General features: G+C 59.1%; 1 protein-coding gene across 2 annotated transcripts in view; it reads left to right on the top strand.

Annotated features, from left to right (window-relative positions):
* Nucleotides 1-20,694, top strand: part of MGAT5B (alpha-1,6-mannosylglycoprotein 6-beta-N-acetylglucosaminyltransferase B) — an 80,496-nt gene extending 59,802 nt beyond the window's left edge. For both annotated transcript variants that reach the window (XM_036269400.1, XM_036269399.1), the window contains exons 9-18: nucleotides 839-970; nucleotides 2,188-2,321; nucleotides 5,475-5,605; nucleotides 6,072-6,077; nucleotides 13,545-13,700; nucleotides 14,285-14,431; nucleotides 14,583-14,699; nucleotides 16,824-16,898; nucleotides 19,694-19,950; nucleotides 20,391-20,694. In XM_036269400.1, the coding sequence (XP_036125293.1) occupies nucleotides 839-970; nucleotides 2,188-2,321; nucleotides 5,475-5,605; nucleotides 6,072-6,077; nucleotides 13,545-13,700; nucleotides 14,285-14,431; nucleotides 14,583-14,699; nucleotides 16,824-16,898; nucleotides 19,694-19,950; nucleotides 20,391-20,589 (1,354 nt within the window). In that variant the 3' untranslated portion in view covers nucleotides 20,590-20,694. The remainder of the gene's footprint in view (nucleotides 1-838; nucleotides 971-2,187; nucleotides 2,322-5,474; nucleotides 5,606-6,071; nucleotides 6,078-13,544; nucleotides 13,701-14,284; nucleotides 14,432-14,582; nucleotides 14,700-16,823; nucleotides 16,899-19,693; nucleotides 19,951-20,390) is intronic.
* Nucleotides 20,695-21,012: the final 318 nt, after the last annotated feature.

Here is a 21,012-nt window from a genome sequence, read left to right as displayed (position 1 = left end):
GCGCTCGGCTCCCACAGCCCCGTGTTTATCCTGGGTCACAGGACCCGGGGCGCTAGGCTCCCACAGCCCCCGTGTTTATCCTGGGTCACAGGACCCGGGGCGCTCGGCTCCCACAGCCCCGTGTTTATCCTGGGTTACAGGACGTGGGGCGCTCGGCTCCCACAGCCCCGTGTTTATCCTGGGTTACAGGATGTGGGGCGCTCGGCTCCCACAGCCCCGTGTTTATCCTGGGTTACAGGACCCGGGGCGCTCGGCTCCCACAGCCCCGTGTTTATCCTGGGTTACAGGATGTGGGGCGCTCGGCTCCCACAGCCCCGTGTTTATCCTGGGTTACAGGACGTGGGGCGCTCGGCTCCCACAGCCCCGTGTTTATCCTGGGTTACAGGATGTGGGGCGCTCGGCTCCCACAGCCCCGTGTTTATCCTGGGTTACAGGACGTGGGGCGCTCGGCTCCCACAGCCCCGTGTTTATCCTGGGTTACAGGACGTGGGGCGCTCGGCTCCCACAGCCCCGTGTTTATCCTGGGTTACAGGACGTGGGGCGCTCGGCTCCCACAGCCCCGTGTTTATCCTGGGTTACAGGACGTGGGGCGCTCGGCTCCCACAGCCCCGTGTTTATCCTGGGTTACAGGACGTGGGGCGCTCGGCTCCCACAGCACCGTGTTTATCCTGGGTTACAGGACGTGGGGTGCTCGGCTCCCACAGCCCCTGTGCTTATCCTGGGCTGCAGGATCCGGGGCGGGTCCCAGGTCCTCCAGACACAAGGCTGGTTGGGAAGCTGGGTCTCTGCAGCCTGTGGGTCCTCTGGGGGCTCAGGCTCTGAAGGGCTCTTCTCTCAGTAATTTAGGGGTGCCGCCCGGCCGGGGGAACTGCCCGCTCACCGTGCCCCTGCCCTTCGACCTCATCTACACCGACTACCACGGCCTGCAGCAGATGAAACAGCACATGGGACTGTCCTTCAGGAAGTACCGGTGAGAGGGCGCCCCACGCCCATGCGGGCTGCCAGCTGTCTGGAGGCAGGAGAACTGCCTGGACCCCGGGTCTGCAGTGGAGGGAAGGTCTCCCTTCTGCGCCCCCTCCCCCACCCTCCTCCCAGGAGCTCCGTCTCCTGCTAACCCATAAACCCCCTGAGCAGCCTGTGTCCTCTGCTGCGTGGCGGCGAGGGGCAGGGCCACAGAGGAACTGCAGGGAGGAGTGGAAGGGAAGGGGACAGTGGCTGTGCTATGACCTCTGCTGTGGGGGCTCCGCACCGCCCCCTGGAGGAAGGCAGTCGCTCTGGTCTCTGCAGCCAGGGGGCCGCGGGGTTATTAAGCACGGGGAGCCCGGCTATTCATTACATTTGCTCCAGTCTCATGGACTGTCCCACATGATTTTATTAGCAAAAACAGTGACAGGCCATGTTATTGCTTTTATTATTAATGCATGTTCTCCATGCACCCGGTGCCTACCCCCACCGGTCACTGGGGGAATAGCGCTGACCTCAGCACTCTGTGGCCGATGCTGGGTCCCCGGGAAGGAGGTGGGGTGAGGGAGCTGCTTGTGGACCATCTGAGTCTCAGGCGCCCACCTCTGGGGCTGGGACAGGTGGAGGGGCTGCAGCCGTGGAGAGCAGCCTCATGGGGCAGAGCCTCTGCTCAGCTGGAAGTGGCCAGACTCACAGAGAGGACTTGGGGGTACCACCAGCCCAGAGGTGTGCCCGCGGCAGCCGCTGTTCCCCAGGGCCTTTTGCATTCAGCTGGGATGGGCCAGGCGCATCCCAGGGTGGCCAGCTTCTGGGCAGGGGGGCTGCGGACTTACATCACTGCCGCTCTCTGGAAAGTGCAAATCATACAGGGGCCCCTGGGGCAGTGTGGGGGACCCCACCCCAGGCAGCGCCTCCCGCCCTTGCCTCCCTTGGGGCCGCCGTAACAGCAGACAGTTTCTGAGTTAGTGGTCCATGGCTCAGGTGTACCCATATGAGACAGTTGGGCTCTTGTTGTCCCCGCTTGACAGATGGGAAAGCTGACCCAGAGAGGGTAAGATGCCCGCCTGCGGTCACACCGCTGGGCAGGGTGTGAGCCCACGCTCCGACCTCACATTGTGCTACCCTGACCAGCCACTGGCCCGTTACAGTGCCCACAGCTGGGGCAGCCCCGGCCCAGGGAGATGCTGGAGGTCGCTGACTGTGGTCCCTGGTCCCCTGGGGCAGGTGCCGCATCCGGGTCATCGACACCTTCGGGACAGAGCCTGCGTACAACCACGAGGAGTACGCCACGCTGCATGGCTACCGGACCAACTGGGGCTACTGGAACCTCAACCCCAAGCAGTTCATGACCATGTTCCGTGAGAGTCCAGCCACAGGGCGGGGGCGGGGCGGCGGGGGGCCCCTCGGGTTACCAGGGAGGCAGGCTCTCATCCGCCCTCTCTTTCCTTCCCCTGGCGCTGGGTGGGACCAGCCAGGCCTCAGCCTCCCCCAGCAAAGCCTCAGTCCCCTCCAGCAGGTGTGTGAGCCGGAAGGGACCCCCTGCTGCTGTCTGGGGAGTGGGGAGCGTGGAGGGAGCTGCCTGGCAGGGCTCCCAGCCTGGCTTTGGAGCAAGGTGGTGACCTTTCCAACCCCACGGACCTGGCCTTGGCCTCCAGGGCCTTCCAGAGAGGCCACAAGTGGACGGGTTGGTGAGGGCCGGACAGGCAAGCTTTCCTGGGGGGGGGGGGCAGATGTGGTGAAGTGGACGTGGCAAGAACGGGAAGGTTCTGGAAATGTAAGAACTCCAACCTTGGGCATGGTGGGAAGTGAGGCTGTGGGTAGAGCGGGGGCGCCTGGGTGTGGAAACCCTCAGAGTTGGGGTTCCCGCAACCAGTGCGATTGGAGCTGAGCTGAGCTCTTTTTAAAGAGCCTCTACAATAGAGAGGCACACCAGGCGCCCTCTTCACACGCCGCATGCTGGAACGAAACGAACCCTCTCCCGACAGCTCAGGGCCAGCTCTCTGTCTCCCGGCCCCTCTGGGGACTGTGTCCCTGGCTAAGTGGCCCCTCTCCGGTTGCTGTTTGAAGTGGTGCTCTCTCTCCTGGTCAGGAGGCTGTCAGCTGTCACTTTGAGTTGTCCGCATACCTGCCTCCGGCCGCAGCGGAGCATGTCATCGGCCCTTTGAAGGCTCTGGGTCAGATACGCACCCTGCCAGCCGGGTTCTGAGCAGGGTCCCGAGGGACTGGCCGCAGGGAAGGGAGCTGGGCTTTATTTCTCCTGTCAAATGGATGCGTCTCCTTAGGGCTCACTCTCCGGTTCTAGGGTGTCAGAGGCAGGCGCGGTTTCTGGGTACACGGGTAATGGCCTGATTGGATCCCAGAAGGTCGGGAAGGCGGGATCGTTCCTTGGAGCCCAGATGAAGAAACTGAGGCCCAGAGAGGTAGCGTGCCCCAGCTGAGGGCACACGGCTCTGTGGGGACCAGACTCCTTCCCCAGGCTGCGTGAGGCTTGTCCAAGGGAAGAGTGACTGTCCTAGCAGGTCGTCTGGTGATGTCGTGCTCCCAGGGGAGTGACTGGCGTGGGGTGGGTCCCCAGGAGCAGATTTCTGGAGGGAAGGGAAGTGGCAGTGGTGGTGACGCCCCAGCTGCGGACACGGCGCATGTGATGGCAGAGAGGACACCCCTCGGAGCTGAGAGCCCTGGGTGATCGCCCCTAGTAGGGAGGCTGTGAGCGAGGGTGCTGGTCAGAGGGACATGGGGTGGGGTCTTTTAGCAAAGGTTCCTAGTTTACATTGGACGGTACAGTCAAGGTTCACTGCAGGTTCTTGAGCCGGGAGCTGTCATGGAGAAAAAGGTTTTCTGGGGCACAGTAATTATTCTGGCTGACTGCCAGGGACCACAGGGGCCGTGGTGGAGGAGGGGCGAGCAGAGGGGAGGAGAGACTTCTGTAGTAAGGTACACTGAGGAAAGGAGGACTCATCCCGGGGTGGAGCCCTCTGGATGTGGCGGTCCAAACCTGGCAAACTCCTACTCATCCTCCAAAACCCCAAGTCAAGTGCTTCCTCTTTGCCATCACTTCCACTGATCCCCTCATCTCCTATTCCAGGCAGCATGTTTTTATAACTCTTAAATATACCTCATTCTATTAAAGCATTATATTGAATTAGATGAGAGTTATTTGCTAATACATTTATTTCCGCTGATAGATTATGAATCACTGAAAAAAGAGCCGCTGGCTGATTTATCTTTATTTCCCTAGCACCTATCAAAGTCCTCAGAAAATGTTAATTGGCTGAATAAATTAAGGAAAGAAAAAACAAAAGCCAGAGAGGCGTGCCAGTTGTAATGATATACCAGGCGCAGGAAGGATTCCCAGCAGACCTCTCTCCCATCGAGTGTGTCTGTTTCCCCACTGGGCTAACTGGGAGGCGGCTGCCACTCCCAGCCTTACCCCGCGCAGTGCTTAATGGTCCCTGTCACTTTAATTGGGTGCAGTACTCCCTGTCCCATGCCCACTCATTTAGCTAATTGTGTCCTGAACCTGTCTCTTCCGGTGGAGTTGGTGGAATGCGCTTCAGGGGACACAAGTCAGAGCGCGTTCTGCACCCTAACAGGGACCTGACCACAGTGGGCGGGCCGCACAGGGAGGACCCCAGAGAAGGCTCCTGGGGGGACAGGAGGTGGCCTGTGAGTGGGGCCCGGAGGCTGGGCAGGGTTTTCTCATCCCGGAAAGGGGAGGCGGGCGCTCCAGGCCCACAGACCAGCAAGGGCAGGTGGTGACATGTACGGGAGGGGGAAGCATCCACATCCCTGAACCAGCTCTCCCAGGCGCCAGGGACACAGAAGTGAACCCAACAGAGCTCCCGTCCTCGCGGGGCTTCTATTCTGACAATAACACACACATCAACATACATCACAGTGTCTGGTCAGCGGGCTCCGCGACAGAGCACGGGACGGGGGCGGGGAGTGACGAAGGTGCTCTGGGGACTCTGGCTGATGGCACTGCAGGGTTTGTGCAGAGGAGGGACCTGGCCGCATCTAAATTTGAAAGGCTGGCTCAGGAGGAGCGGCAAGGCCAAGGGGCCACAGAAATGGGGGCAGCGGCCACCGTGGTCCCGGCCAGGGTGGCAGTGATGGAGGTAACAGGGTCCTGCTTGCGGCAACCGGCTCTGCGATGAGAGGAAAGGGAGGAGCCGAAGCCTCAGCTGGAGCGAACGGGATGCGGACTGATGCGAGCAGGGTCCTGGCTGGGTCCCCGGGCCCTTGGCTGTGCCCATCCTGTGCCTCGGTTTCCTCATGTAAAACAAGCAAGGGGGGTAGGTGACCTCTCAGGCTCCCTTCTGCCCCACGGCGTTGTGGCCCTCTCGGGGAGAGGGAGACACCCAGGGCGTGAAGGATAATGTACCCCATCTTCCCACGAGACCCTTCACCCCCCAGCCCTTCCCCATCCCGGTGAAAAGGGGACCCCTCCCATGGGGCTGGCACGGCCCTGGCTGTCTGGTGACTCCCTCTGACCTGTGGTCTGGCTGCAGCGCACACCCCGGACAACTCCTTCATGGGTTTCGTGTCCGAGGAGCTCAACGAGACGGAGAAGCAGGCCATCAGGAGCGGCAAGGCCGGCGACATGGCCGTGGTGTACGGCAAGGACGCGAGCATCTGGAAGGTGAGCGGTCCTGCTGCCCCAGGGCTGCCCAGGGACGCCCCCACCCCCCAGCTCTGCACGGAGAGCGCCCCACTAACGGCTCAGGAAAGAGTCCCCAGCTGCTGTAGGAAACACTGGCGGGGGTGGGGGGTGGGGGGGTGGGGGTGGGGGCTGGTGATTTGCCCCCCTCCCGGCCCCAGCTCTGCCACAGACTCAAACGTCCTTCATCGAGGACTGTGACGTAACCCTTCACCCTCCCCGCAGTGGATCAACAAACATCGTAAGCCCCGTGAAGGGGGTCTAGGCTAGACTTGGGGGTTCTGTGGGACACGAGGCCATGGAGAAGGCAGGAGAGGACTAGGGACTGGATCCCCATTTTCAGGGCAGGGTCTGGAGAAACCTGCCCGACGGGAGGTTGTCTGCTCACCTGATCACTGACCTGTGCTCTCTTTTCTCTCTGCCCCCCTGCAACGAACGAACGAGGCAGCTCCAGGTACCGTGACTGTTTGCTGCCTGCTCCCCTCCCCGCTCCCCTCCCCCGCTCCCCTCCCCCGCTCCCCCTCCTATTCTTCCCTCCCCCTGCTCCCCCTCCAATTCTTCCCTCTCCCTGCTCCCCCTCCTCCCACTCCCCCTCCCCTGCCCCCTCTCTCACCCCCCTCCTCCCCTGCTCCTCCTCCCCCTCCTCCTCCTCTACCCCAACTCATACACTCTTGGTGGGGGTGGGACTCTGGAGGCCCCAAGGTGGGGAGGAGGGTGATGGGGTCGGCCTGGTGGGGCGCAGGGCAGCTCCTGGGCAGGTTACTGCCCTAAGGCAGGTGCGGGAGGTGAGGTAGTAATGACAGCGCCGGCCGTGGACACGGACTGAGCGACACCGCTCGCGGCGTGGGGCCGGCCTGTGGCCCTGCTCAGGTCTCGCCTCGTGTTTCAAGGTGGCCACTGCACGTGCACCCAGCCGGCAAGGGTGGGGACGTGCGGAGAAGGGCCTCATTCAGGGACATTTCCTGGATGTTAAACGTGACTCTTCCCCACGCTGCCCCTTGGTTGGGTCTCAGCCACGTGGCCCCGCCCGAGTTCAGGGGACACTGGATGTGGCTCGGGTCCAGGCCGCCATGTGCCCAGCTCAGTTCTGTGACTGAGGAAGGAGGAGAAGGGAGAGACGGGCGCCCGGGGTCTGAGCGGACACACACGGTGTGGCGGTGGCAGCTCTATCGTGTACCCAGGGCCGCTGTGTGCTCTCTGAGCTGCCACACGGTAGGGTGCCCACTACGAGGGAGAAGTAGGCGCCTAGAGTTAGCGTGAGCAGCTGGTAACAGCCGGAGCTGGGATTCGAACCACATCCACTCCAGAGCCAGACACTGAATCCGACTCTGCAGAGCCTCCCCTGTCGAAGCCTCGGCTAATGGCAGAGGGCAGCTCTGGGAGCAGGACGGAAGGTCCCAGACCTGGCCCGAGATGTCAGGGCCCGCTGTCGGGGTGGGGGAGGGCCCGGCGGTCCTTCTCATACGATGCCCCCAGCTGGCTACTGCGGAAGCCCAGGCTCCGGGGACAGGAGCACAGACTGCGTCTGCTGTGACCAGAAGACAGTTAAGAAACGTCCCCGAGGGAATGAGAGGTTATGAAGGAGGAGAAGGGTGTTAGTTCTCAGTCCGGGGCCTCTCGAGCTTCCACACAAAGACAGCTTTGCTTTGGTCCTCGTGACCCGGTCAGAGGTGGCCGGATGACAGCAGAATGCGAGCAGCGTCCTGGGACCAGTGCCGTCCGAGTTCAGGGCGCCAGGTGGCCGAGGAGGGAGGACTGCGTGAGGATCGCATCCCCGTGGGAGCAGCAGCCAGGACGGGGCAGCATTTCGGTGTTGTAGGAGGGACCCATCTTCTCCTGGCTCCCTGGGAAGCAGAGCTTGGGCTCTGGCTGGATGCTGCTGTTTCACTAGCACGTGGTGTCGCAGGGAGCAGAAGCAAGGGCCGGGGGCGAGGCAGCTGGTCCCGCGCAGGGCAAACCCTTCTCTCTGCTGGAGGGCACATCCAGACCTCGGGGAGCCACACCGGAGCCGGGAGGGTTTTCACACGGCGGGTTGCAACCCACGGCTAAGTCTGCAACCTACTCAGAGCTCTGGGTTTCTGCCCCTCCGCTTGATTGACGTATAATTGGCAAGGAAAAGTACATATGGGACACGATGGCCTGATGACGTGATGGCATGAGGCTGATTCACCCCCCACCCCCCACCCGGCACACTCCCCTGGGGAGTTGGGGTGAGCTCTTCAGCTTCACTCTCAGCAAGTTCCAAGTATACAGTACGGCGGGATCACCACGCTGCCCCCGAGCTGACTCGTCTTGTAACTGCACCTTCGTGCCCTCTGACCAGGGCCTCCCCGTTTTCTCACCCCGGGCACCCACCGTTGTGCTGTCCGTGTCGTGAGCTCAGCTTCCATCAGCTTTTGTGCGTAAGCGAGATGAGACAGTGTTTGTCTTTTTCTCTCAACTCAGAGTCTTCACTAGGCTTTTATTTTAATTTAATTTTTTTTTATCCTCACCGGAGGACATTTTTCCATTTTTTTGTTAGATAGAATGGGGGGCGGGGGAGGAAGAGAGAGAGAGAGAGAGAGAGAGAGAGAGAGAAACATCGACGTGGAAGGGACACATCGAGTGGCTGCCACCTGCATGACCAACCAGGGCCGGGGACAAACTGCAACCGAGGTACCTGCCCTTGGCGGGAACCGAACCCGGGTCTCTCCGGACCGCAGGCTGATGCTCTAACCGCTGAACCAAACCGGCCAGGGCTTCACTAGGCTTTTTAAATGAAATAGAAAGAATAGAGTTAAAGAGTATCGGAGGACCTTCTATGTGTTGAGAATAAAAATGGTTTTGTGAAACTTGACGTTTATATGCATGTGTGTGTGATGAGGTGGGAGGAAGTTGCTGAACAGTATGTGCCTCGTGAACGCGTGTGTGCATGTGTGTGCACGTCCTCAAGAGAATGTGTATTGTGCATGTGTGTGCACATCCTCAAGAGAATGTGTATTGTGCATGTGTGTGCACGTCCTCAAGAGAATGTGTATTGTGCATGTGTGTGCACGTCCTCAAGAGAATGTGTACAAGCGAATAGCACGTGAAGGGTCTGGGGAAGGGACACCAGGAGCTTGGTGGCAGCTGCCTCTGGTAATGGGGCTAGGAAGTTGAATGGGAGGGTTCGGTGACATTTTCTTCATACTTTGTTGATTTGATTTTTTTTCTATGGGTGTTATTCATTTTTAAAATAAATAGTTCTTTTATATTTAGTGTGGTTGCTGATGTATTTGGTTTCAAATCTACTATCTTGCTAGCTGATTTCTCTTTCTTTTTCTGGCCTTTTCTATGTTCTTTATTTTTTTTAATCTTCACCCGAGGACATTTTCCCATTTTTTGTTCAGATAGAGTGGGAGGGAGGGAGAGATAGAGAGAGAAACATCGACGTGAAAGAAACACATCGAGTGGCTGCCACCCGCACGACCCAACCAGGTCCGGGGACAAACTGCAACCGAGGTACGTGCCCTTAGCGGGAACCGAACCCGGGTCTCTCTGGACTGTAGGCCAACGCTAACCGCTGAGCCAAACTGGCCAGGGCTTTTCTATGTTCTTTTTCCTCTTATTTTCTTTTACATTTATATTTTTATTTTATGTATTTCTTCATATAAATTTATTTCTGGATCTACACTGATCTATATTTTTAAATCCAGTCCCTGTTAGCTGACTAATTATACTTTTATACTCTTAGTGGCTACCCTAAAGATTATAACATGCTTCCATGATTCATCAAAGTCTAATATAAGTCAACACTTTTACCTTTTGTGAGGTAATAAAAAGAACCTTAGAATATTTTAATTGTATCTCTCTAACTCAGTGATTTTCAACTGGTGTGCTGCAAGAATTTTTAAAACATGCAATTACTGATTATTTAGTCAGGGGCATTAACCTCTTTCCCCTTAGATTGTCAATAAAAAAATGACAACAGCTGCCCTAGCCGATTTGGCTCAGCAGTTGAAGTGTCAGCCTGTGATGGATTTGATTCCTGTCAAGGGCACGTACCTGGATTGTAGGTGAGAGAGAGAGAGAGAAACATCGATTGGTTGCCTCCCCATCGGGTATTGAACCTGAAACCTGGGTATGTGCCCTGACTGGGAATTGAACCCACCACCTTCTGGTATATGGGAGGATGCTCCAACCAACTGAGCCACACGGTCCAGGGCATTATACTCACTTTTGTGTGGATTTTCTCACTGAGGATAATTATTTTGAGATTCATCCATGTCATTGCATGTATCAATAGTTTATTCCTTTTAACTGCTGAATAATATCCCATTGCATGGATAAACCACACTTGTGTATCCATTCATCTATTAATGGACGTTTGGGTTATTTCCAGTATACCAATAAAGCTGCTATACACATTTGGTACAAATCTTTAATGGACATGCTTTCATTTCTCTTGGTTAAATACCTAGGAGTCGAATGGCCAGGTTATATCGTAAAACTATTCAACTCTTTAACTTTTTAAGAAAAGTGGTTGTATCATTTTGCAATCCTACCAGCAACAATGAGAGTTCCAGCTTCTTTGCAAGTTCATCAGTACTTAGATGGTCAGTCTTTTTAATGTTAGCCAACCCAAGGGACATACAATGATATCTTCTGGTGGTTTTAATTTGTAATTCCCTGGTAACTAATGACGTTGAAATATTTTTGTGTGCTTGTCTTCCATATATCTTTTTTTGCTGAAGCGTCTTTTCAAAAATGTTGCCCATTTAAAAAATTGAGTTGTCTGTTTTCTTATTATTGATTTGTTAGAGCTCTTTACATATTATGGATACGTCCTTTATCAAATATATGCTTTGCAAATATTTTCTTTGAGTCTGTGGCTTAACAGCATCTTGCAAAGAGCCAAAGTTCTTAATCTTAATGAAGTCCAGTATTTTATGGATTGTGCTTTTGGTGGTATATCTAAGAAATCTTTGTCTAACCGTAGGTCACAATGATTTATCTCTTATGTGTTCTTTTATAAGTCTTATATAAGTCTTTTATAAGTTCTAGGTTTTACAGTTAAGTCTATGATCCATTTTGAATTAACTTTTATATATGATGTGAAGGATGGATTGAAGTTCTGTTTCTTTTTTCACATATGGATGTCCAGTATTTCATGAGCATTTTTTGAAAAGATGGTTCTTTTTCCACGGATATACCTTTGCACCTTTGTCAAAAATGAGTCGACTGTACACATGTGGGTCTATTTCTGGGCTCTCTGTTCTTTCCATTGATCTATCTTGATGCCAATATCACGCCGACTTGATTACTGTAGCTTTATATTAAGTCTGGAAATCAGGTAATAGGCCTGCACACTTCTTCTTTTTTCAAAGTTGGTTTGTATATTCAAGGTCCTTTCTATTTTAAAATGAATTTTTAGAGTCAGCTTGTCAATTTCTACGAGAAAGCCTGCTGGGGTTTTGATTGGACTTTCATTGGTTACTTCTTTATTGTTTGGAGTTCAGGACAGTGAATATGAAAAACTGTAGAGACCATCTGAAGTCAAGGGTGATGGTCTTTTCCTCCAGAGAGGACTTACATGTTCGCTGGCTGTGGCCGGGGCCCGGCAGCCCCGGATCCCCTTCGTCAGTGGAAGTGATTGATGCGAGTTTACATGGACTCGGCCCCTGCAAGGGCCACCCTCGTCCTGGCCCGCCTCTCCTTCTAGGCGTAATTTCTCAAGAGTCCCGCAATGGACAGGGTTCCCCCTCTTCGTCAGGCCTTGGACTCTGCCTCTTGTCCCCCAGCTCTGCAGGGTGACCAGAAGCTCTGCTCTGCTAAGATGCTGCCCCTGGAATTAGCAGGTGCGCCCAGGGGGGAAACTGATCCCCCACGCTGGCCTCAGCATCTCCTGTCCTTCTTGTGGCTCGTGGCCTTGTGATCGTCTTTCTTCGTTAGGTTTTCAGGGCCTTCACAGGTGTTTCCACATGTCCCCGCCTTTCCTGGTCGTTCTCAGAGGCGGCTGGCCTGCATGGCCCACTGTGCATTCCCAGAAATGGGGGGGCCTTCTTATGAAAGTCTGGTTTGAGTTTCACAATGTCAATGTTAATTATTTCGACATCCATTGATAACACGCTAACAGAGCTGTGGTTACAGACTGAACCTGGGCCAAAGCTCCGTCTGTGTACCTCATGGCTCCCCAGCAGGGAGAACCACGGGTTTTTTTCTCTGAGCCCCCTCCCCTGCTCCACCCTCCTCCATGATCGGAAGGTGCTCTCATCGTCTCAGCTGTGCCTCCTCTGTTCTTCGAGCCTCCAGAGCTCCCAGAAGTCGAGCCCAGCAGCAGATCCGTGCTCCTCCCTGTTGAGGTCCTGCACTGACCACAGCTCCCGGCTCGGGGCCTTGGACGTAAAGCCAGATGGGTGCTCAGACGCTGAGGTGTTACCTATTCACCTAAGCTCTGCCTCCCCTTCTCCCCCCCCCCCCCCCGCAGGCTGGGTCTGTTTCTAAACCCCTTGGGCAGAAGGGGAAGTGGAACTGGATTTGGGATTCTTGGGTCTAGAGAGGCTGAGCCTTTGGCTAGTTTGCAGGGTTTTCACTCCTGGGTGTCCTTCATGAGGACAAGTACTCTGTCTTATCCCTGCCTTTCTCCCAGCACTGAGCTCAGTGCCAGTGCATAGCAGGTGCTCAATCAATATGTGCTGCAAGGATGGATGGACAGAGAACTGGATGGGTGGAAGGATGGATGGATGGAGAAATGGAGGGAGGGAGGGATGGGTGGGTGGGTGGGTGGATGGAGAAGTGGATGGATGGGTGGATGGATGGATGGATGGATGGAGAACTGGATGGATGGATGGATGGATGGATGGATGGATGGATGGAGAAATGAAGGGAGGGAGGGATGTGTGGATGGGTGGGTGGATGGAGAAGTGGATGGATTGGTGGATGGATGGATGGATGGATGGATGGATGGATGGAGAAATGAAGGGAGGGAGGGATGTGTGGATGGGTGGATGGATGGAGAACTGGATGGATGGATGGATGGATGGATGGATGGATGGATGGATGGATGGATTGGTGGATGGGTGGATGGATGGGTGGGTGGGTGGGTGGATGGGTGGGTGGATGGATAGATGGAGAACTGGATGGATGGATGGATGTAGAAGTGGGTGGATTGGTGGATGGATGGATGGATGGATGGATGGATGGATGGATGGATGGATGGAAGGAAAACTGGATGTATGGATGGAGAAGTGGGTGGATTGGTGGATGGATGGATGGATGGATGGATGGATGGATGGAAAACTGGATGGATGGATGGATGGATGGATGGAGAAGTGGATGGATTGGTGGATGGGTGGGTGGATGGATGGATGGGTGGATGTACAGGAGGGAGAGATGAGGGATGGATGAATGGAGGAGGAGTGGAGGGATATATGGATGGAAGGATGGATGATGTAGAGGATGAGTGGGTGGATGGATGGATCGAGGGAGGGAGGGGTGGAGGGATGGACGAACAGGATAGGTGGTGGGTAAGTGGGTAGAAGAAGGGAAGCAGGGATGAATAGATGGAGGGTGGATGGATAGAGGGAAGCATGAAGGGATGGATGGATGAGGGATGGGTGGATGGATGATCTGGGCTCCAGAGAGTTCCCACCTCCTCGGAAGTCCTTGGAGGTCATCAGGGGTTCAGCCAAGTAGCTCCCCCTGGATGCACTGAAATGTTGGTCCCCATAGGGTTCCTTTGGAAAGAAAACAGTTTCATGGCTAAAAGTAGCCTCTGGTGTAATCCAATCTCCACAAATCACAGGTGAAGAAACTGAGGGTCAGAGAGGAGAGGGCCTTTGCCCAGGGTCGCACAGCTGGTTATGCCGACCTAAGACGGCCCCACACCTTCTGACTTCTAGACCAGGGCCACTCCTGCTGGCTCTGCCTTCCAGGCTCCCACCACCGCCTCCTTGTCTGCCAGGGGAAGGAGAAGTTCCTGGGCATCCTGAGTAAGCACATGGAGATCCACGGCACCGTGTACTACGAGAGCCAGCGGCCCCCCGAGGTCCCAGCCTTCGTGAAGAACCACGGCCTGTTGCCGCAGCCCGAGTTCCAGCAGCTGCTGCGGAAGGCGAAAGTGAGCCTGCCCCTCCCCTCCCCCACCCGACCCTCCCTCCCCCGCCGGGCCCTCCCCTCCCCCCTGGGCCCTGTGTCCCCACCACGGGTGGACAGGCCCAGCTCGCCCTGCTGGTCGTGTGTGTGTGCTGGGTGGGGAAGGGAACCTTTGCGCAGTGAGCCACTGGGACACGTCACGTGGCAGCCTTGGGTGGACTCAGAACCGTGTCAGCAGCACCCCTGGGAGTCAGCCCGCGGGCACTCCTAGTACAGTGAGGTGCCGAGCTCACGTTTGGAGGAGGGAGTCCAGGTCCTTTGAGGTCGGTGAGGTGTGGGTCTGAAGCCTCCCCTCCCCTCCAGAGTCAGCCTGTTAGGGCGGGAGAGGCCATTGGCGCTGCCTGATCGGCCCCTCATTTCCCAGATGGGGACATCGAGGCCTGGAGAGGGGACGTGCTTGCCATGGCGCCCCGCTGGGCCGGGTGTCACCCCCACCCCCTCCCCACTGCCTGCTGTGGACGATGTCCAGCCCTGACCTTGCCCGTGGCTCCCTGGGCTGCTGCGTGGGGCCCAGCCCCCCCTGATCATGGCGGCATCTCGCCTCTTCAGCTCTTCATAGGCTTCGGCTTCCCCTATGAGGGCCCCGCGCCCCTGGAGGCCATCGCCAACGGCTGTGTCTTCCTGCAGCCCCGCTTCAGCCCGCCCCACAGCTCCCTCAACCACGAGTTCTTCCGAGGCAAGCCCACCTCCAGAGAGGTGAGTGAGAGGGGCCCTGGCCCCAGGTCCGGGGGGCCCTGCAGCCTGGGAGAGGGAGACCGAGGCATGGGGTGAAGGTCAGGGGTGGGGGCGCCTCCCCGTAGCCCGCCCGCCCAGCGGCTCTGGGAGACGCCGCCCTTGCTCCCCCCAGGTGTTCTCCCAGCACCCCTACGCGGAGAACTTCATCGGCAAGCCCCACGTGTGGACCGTGGACTACAACAACTCGGAGGAGTTCGAAGCGGCCATCAAGGCCATCATGAGGACCCAGGTGAGATGCAGGGCCACGTGGGACCCCCACGAGCCCCCACTGTGGGTCTTCGCTACAATGAGAAAAAGGTGGCCCTCTTGGCGAGTTCAGACTCATGGGCCTGGCTTGGCAGGTGTGACCACCGAGCCCCCTCACCAACGTTGTGTGAAAGGGGAGACCTAAGGCACCAGCCCAGCTGTCCGCCACCGAGAAGAGATTCCCCCTCCAAATGTCACCCTGCCGGCTCCACGCACACCGTGTCACACGGTGACTAAAGGCCCCATGCGAGGACAGCCTCAGTGCTTGTGCCCATGGGCACCAGTCTGTCCAGGGCGAGGCCACTCAAGGTGAGAGGAGGACCACAGGGGCCTGCCTGCGGCGCCTGCCTCCCGGCTGCCTCCCCGCTCTCATTATCTCGGCCGCAATTCCCAGCAGGGCCAGCACCTGCCATTCGGTGGAGACTGATCACCGTGCACACCTGTAATTAGACCTAATGGGGTAATTTCCAGGCAGGCTGCCTCCTCCGGCGGAGATTCGTGGCAGGTGGGACGTGGCGGCTGTCCTCGCACGGGGCCTTTAGTCACCGTGTGACACGGTGTGCGTGGAGCCGGCAGGGTGACATTCGGAGGGGGAATCTCTTCTCGGGGGGTTATTTATAACCAGGGCTTGAAGCCTTGTCCCCAGGAGACGCCCTCCAGCAAGGTCCTGGAACGGCCGGGCCTTCGTGGGCAGGTTGGAACCCGGCTGTGCTCAGGGCTGAGCTTAGGGCTGGAGGCCACCCCCGCGGATGGGTTTGACGTGGTGTCTGGATTTGGGGCCTGCGGATCCTCTGGGAATGGGGAACGGCCTCTGCTCTTAGTGCAGGTGAAGTCAGAACCGGGGACAAGGTCCGGTGGCTGGAGTCTTGTCCTCTGGTGGCCAAGACCAGCTTCAAGGGCAGCAGCAGCTGCTCCCCTGGGACCCTCCTCAGCATAAATGTCGGGATGTCCCGCTGGCCAAAGGCCCCAGGACAGGCCTCCAGGCCTTCAAGGCAGGGTCTGCAGGAAGCAGGACCACCCATCGAGGTCCGAGAAGGGGTCTGACACCACCTCTGATGAGGAGGAAGGAGGGCGGACAGGCCGGGCAGAGCTGTTACATTGACGACCTGGGCGAAACCTACCCGATCTCTGGAGCTGCTGGGAGGAACCCCCTGATGGCGGTGGGCCGGGCCGGGGGTGCAGCACACACGTGTCGAGGCGTGGGAGGCCAGAGGCTGAGACAGACCTTTCTCTGAGCACAGGAGGGGTCACCCCGTCCTTTCCGCTGACGGTCTCCTCCAAGGTGTCTGTGCTGGGCCCGTGAGGGGTAATGTAAACGGGGTGTTAGTCAGTGAGAAGAGGAGGTGGTGTACCTGCTCACGGGAGGTGGACACCCCTTGGTCACCTTTCACCTCTCTCCCCCTTGCCCCCCCTGCCCCGGCGTGGACTGTTTCAGACTCAGATATCTTTACAGACCGTGTGTGGCCTCCGCCTGGGGTCTGTATCTTAGGTAGCTCCCGGGTGCCTGGTCTGGGCAGGATGCTTTACAAAAGTCACCCCACTCCATCCAGCCCCTGGGTTCCTTTGTGTGACTAGTCCATGTCTCGGGCAGGATGCAGGCTGGGCCCGGGATGCTATTGCCTGAGCGCCTGCTGTATACCAGGCGCCGTGCCAGGCAGCAAGAATTCGGTGGTGAATGGCATAGTCCCGGCTCTCAAGGGGCCCATAACCTGAGAGACGGGAAGAAATGGTGACACGGGCTCTGGGGGACCTCTGGGGTTGCCAAGGAAAGTGGGCCTGTAACGGTGGGGGGGGGGGCTCAGGGGCCCAAGAGGCGAGGACCAGTCCCTCTGGGTGGAGGCATCGTAGCCCAGGCCCCGGGAGTGTTGAACTGACTCCAAGGGAGCAGCTCAGTGAGGCCGGGGCCAGCATGGGGAGGGATGACCCGGCCTCGGCCTCCGGGGTCCTGAGCCCCTGGGGGTAACTGGGGAACAGGGATCTGAGCAGGGGCCAGGTGGATGGGTGGTGGCTTCCTGAGCCTCCCAGACCCCCACCCCAGTGCTGAGCATGGCTCGGCCCCGGGCAGTCCAGTGTCCTCCCGCCCGCTGTGTCTGCCTGTCTCCCACAGGTAGACCCCTACCTGCCCTACGAGTACACCTGTGAGGGGATGCTGGAGCGAATCCATGCCTACATCCAGTACCAGGTAGGTGGGCCCTCTGCTCTCTTCTCCAGGGGTGGGCCCCCCCAAACCCTATCGGAACAGGGGAGGGGGCCACGCCAGCACCATTGTCTGAGGAGGCCGCCCCGTCCAGGGCACTGCGCCCATTGAACGCCCAGTTCCTTCCCCAGCCCCCTGCCTTCCTGCCCCTCCACAGCGGGTGGAGGTGGGGGGGTACGTACTGCTCTGGGGGGGCCCGTACTGCTCTGGGGGGGCCCCGCCCACATTACAGTCCCGACCCCGCATCAAACAGCAACACAGGACTTTCCATATTTATATCAAGTTGTTTAAAAGTTTTGCAACTGATTAAGTGAGTGGTAAGTATGGAAGACCCCACACATACCCCCAAGGATGAGCTGGTGGGGCGGGTGGGGGGTTAGGACCTCCGCCCCGAGGGCCCGGGAAGGGCCTGCTGCAGGGAAGCAGGACTCCTGGCCCGGGGACCGGGGCCCGGGGACAGAGGCTCCACCACGCCCAGGCCGAGCGGCTCTCCCGGCTCCAGGTCTCGGAGGTGAAGCCCGGAAGCCAGCTGCGGGGCCTGGCGGGGTCGCGGGACCAGGTTCAGGTGGCTGATGACTACGATATTCAGACAGAGAGTGTGTGGCCTCCGCACTCCGTCCCCAGCCCCGCAAACAGGAGGCGCTGGAGAGTGACTCTAGCCCGTCGCTTCACAGATGAACACTGAGGCCCCAGAAGGGAGGGCGTGTTGGGGTCTGGGCCAGAGCCAGAACCTGGGACTCGGCTGCCAGCCCCCCAAGGGATGTCGTCATGAAGTTCACAGAAAAGCATTTGCTGGGCTTTGTGAGCCCCGGGGTCTGAACCCTGCAGGGAGAACCCCTCAGGCCAGCCCCGTCCCTTCCCCACGGGGGCGCCAGGAGGAAACCCTGGTTCTAACCCAAGTGCAAGCAGCAGCCAGACAGCGCAGGGGACAGCACAGGGGACAGCGCAGGGGACAGCGCAGGGGAGAGCACGGGTGGACAGTGCAGGGGACAGCACAGAGGACAGTGTGGATGGACAGCGCGGGTGGACAGCGCAGGGGACAGCACAGGGGACAGCGTGGATGGACAGTGCGGGTGGAAAGTACGGGTGGACAGCATGGATGGACAGTGTGGGTGGACAGCACAGGGGACAGTGCGGGTGGACAGTATGGGTGGACAGCACAGGGGACAGCGCAGGGGACAGTGTGGATGGACAGCACAAGGGACGGTGCAGGGGACAGCACAGGGGACAGCACAGGGGACAGTGTGGATGGACAGCACAGGGGACAGTGCAGGGGACAGCGCAGGGGACAGCGCAGGGGACAGCACGGTGGACAGTGTAAGGGGACAGTGCGGGTGGACAGTACAGGTGGACAGCATGGATGGACAGTGTGGGTGGACAGTACGGGTGGACAGCATGGATGGACAGTGCGGGTGGACAGCATGGATGGACAGTGTGGATGGACAGCACAAGGGACGGTGCAGGGGACAGCGCAGGGGACAGCACAGGGGACAGTGTGGATGGACAGCACAGGGGACAGTGCAGGGGACAGCGGGCCAGTGCACGGGGACAGTGGACTGATGGACAGTGCGGGGACAGTACGGATGGGCGCATGAATGACATGCGGGTGGACGTCGGATGGGCAGCATGGATGACAGTGCGGGTGGACAGTACGGATGGTCAGCGATGGACAGTGCGGGTGGCGAGGCAGCATGGACTGCGGTGGACAGTACGATTGGCAGCATGGATGGACAGTGCGGGTGGACAGTACGTGATGGGCGCATGAATGGACAGTGCGGGTGGACATACGGATGGGCAGCATGAAGGACAGTGCGTGTGACAGTACGGATGGTCAGCATGATGGACAGTGCGTGTGAGACACAGTAGGATGGGCGAGCATGGATGGACAGTGTGCGGGTGGGACAGTACCGGTGGGCAGCATGAATGGACAGTGCGGGTGGACAGTACGGATGGGCAGCATGAATGGACAGTGCGGGTGGACGAGTACGATGTGCATCATGGATGGCAGGCGGTGACAGTACGGATGGCAGCATGGTGGACTGTGGGTGGACAGTAAGGGATGGGCACATGGAATGGACGTGGCGGGTGGAACAGTACGGATGGGCAGCATGACATGGACAGTGCGGGTGGACAGGACGGATGGGCAGCAGGTAATGGACAGTGCCGGGTGGACAGTACGGATGGGCAGCATGGATGGACAGTGCGGGTGGACAGTACGGATGGGCAGCATGGATGGACAGTGCGGGTGGACAGTACGGATGGGCAGCATGGATGGACAGTGTGGGTGGACAGTACGGATGGGCAGCATGAATGGACAGTGCGGGTGGACAGTACGGATGGGCAGCATGAATGGACAGTGTGGGTGGACAGTACAGGTGGACAGCATGGATGGACAGTGCGGGTGGACAGTGTGGGTGGACAGTACGGGTGGACAGCATGGATGGACAGTGTGGGTGGACAGTGTGGGTGGACAGCACAGGGGACAGTACGGGTGGACAGTGCAGAGACCGACCTGCGTCCCAACCCTGCCTCTGCCTGAGGCCCTGGCAGGTTCCCTGAGTTCCCAGGCTCCCTCTGCTCCCCCTAACACAGCTGGGGGCAATCAGCACCCACTGGTGGGGCTGCTTTGAGGAATAAGGGACACGATGCCCAGGACCCAGCAGGCCGTGGCACTCAGCTCCCAATGCTGACGCGACTGCAGTTGTGGGTTGGCCAGGCCCCACATCCAGCCGGTGGCTTCCCCGCCCATTTGCCCTTCTCACCCTGTTTTCCTCCGGCAGGACTTCTGTGCGGCCCCAGGCCCTGCCCCGCCAGGGCCCCAAGCCCCTCAGAGCCCCTTCGTCCTGGCCCCCAACGCCACCCACCTGGAGTGGGCCCGGAACTCCAGCTGGGCGCCCGGGGCCTGGCCCCCAGTGCGCTCCCTCCGGGCCTGGCTGGCTGCGGCCGGGAGGGCCTGCACGGACGCCTGCCTGGACCGCGGGCTGGTCTGCGAGCCCTCCTTCTTCCCCCTCCTCAACAGCCAGGACGCCTTCCAGAGGTGAGTGACCCAGCCCGCCCCTCATTCTCATGACTGCCTGGCCTCCGGCCCATCACCAGTGGGGGCGAGCGGGGGTGCCCTCTGGTGAGTCAGGAAGGACCAGAGGGACCTTCCAGGCAGGGACCGTGTCATAGTTGCCACACTCTTGGCAAAGCCTCAGCCCCAAACCAGTGAGGGAGCTCCCTGCCCGCCCCTGTCCCCCATCCCTCCCTCAGCATCTTCCAAAGGCTCTTCCTGATGGGTCGGCCTGGCCCCACCCTCCTGGCCACGCCCCTCTCCTCTCCCAGAGGTGGCAGAAGGAGCTCAGGGCCAGGGTTTGTCTTGCTGCCTAGAAAATTCGTCCCCAGTTTGGGCCAGGCTGGCCAGGGAGGGGTGTGGGCGGGACCGGGCTGGGGCAGCGTCACCCTTCCTGCCGAGTGACTGTGCCCGGTGCCCGCCAGGCTGCGGGTGCCCTGTGAGAGCACCGAGTCGGAGATGAGCCACCTGTACCCGGCCTTCGCCCAGCCAGGCCAGGAGTGCCTCCTGCAGCGGGAGCCGCTGCTGTTCAGCTGCGCCGGCTCGAGCACCAAGTACCGCCGGCTCTGCCCGTGCCGAGACTTCCGCAAGGGCCAGGTAGCCCTGTGCCAGGACTGTCTGTGAGGGTCCCCGGCGGGGCCCCTAACACAGGAGAAAGCACCAGCGGACCCCAAGCTCCGGCGACACCCACCCCGCGACTCCCCGGGCTGGGGCTTCTCTCCGTGGCCAGGAGGCCGGCAGAGCAGGCCAGCGCACAGGTGTCGGGAGGGCAGCGTGTCCGAGCGCCTGCCCCCCCCCCCCCGCAGGCAGCCTCCTCCTCATCCCCGGGCCGCGTGGCAACGGCCCGGCCAAGAGGCTGCGGGGTGGTCAGAGGGTCCCCTCGGCCCAGGAGCAGGTGGCCAGAGACCCTGGCTTTGGGCCAGGCCAGACCGGTCCCTCTTGCACACAAGACGGGGTAGGGTGATGCCTGCCTGCCGGCCCACTGAAGGGTCCAGGGAGTGAGGGCTCAGCCTTGTTGGGGTGTGGCCAGAGGGGTAGGGGACTGGC

Source organism: Molossus molossus, unplaced genomic scaffold (assembly GCF_014108415.1).
Source record: "Molossus molossus isolate mMolMol1 unplaced genomic scaffold, mMolMol1.p scaffold_m16_p_19, whole genome shotgun sequence".
Lineage (NCBI taxonomy): Eukaryota > Metazoa > Chordata > Mammalia > Chiroptera > Molossidae > Molossus > Molossus molossus.
Note: the sequence above shows the minus strand (reverse complement) of the source record. Positions and strands in the feature narration are given on the sequence as shown.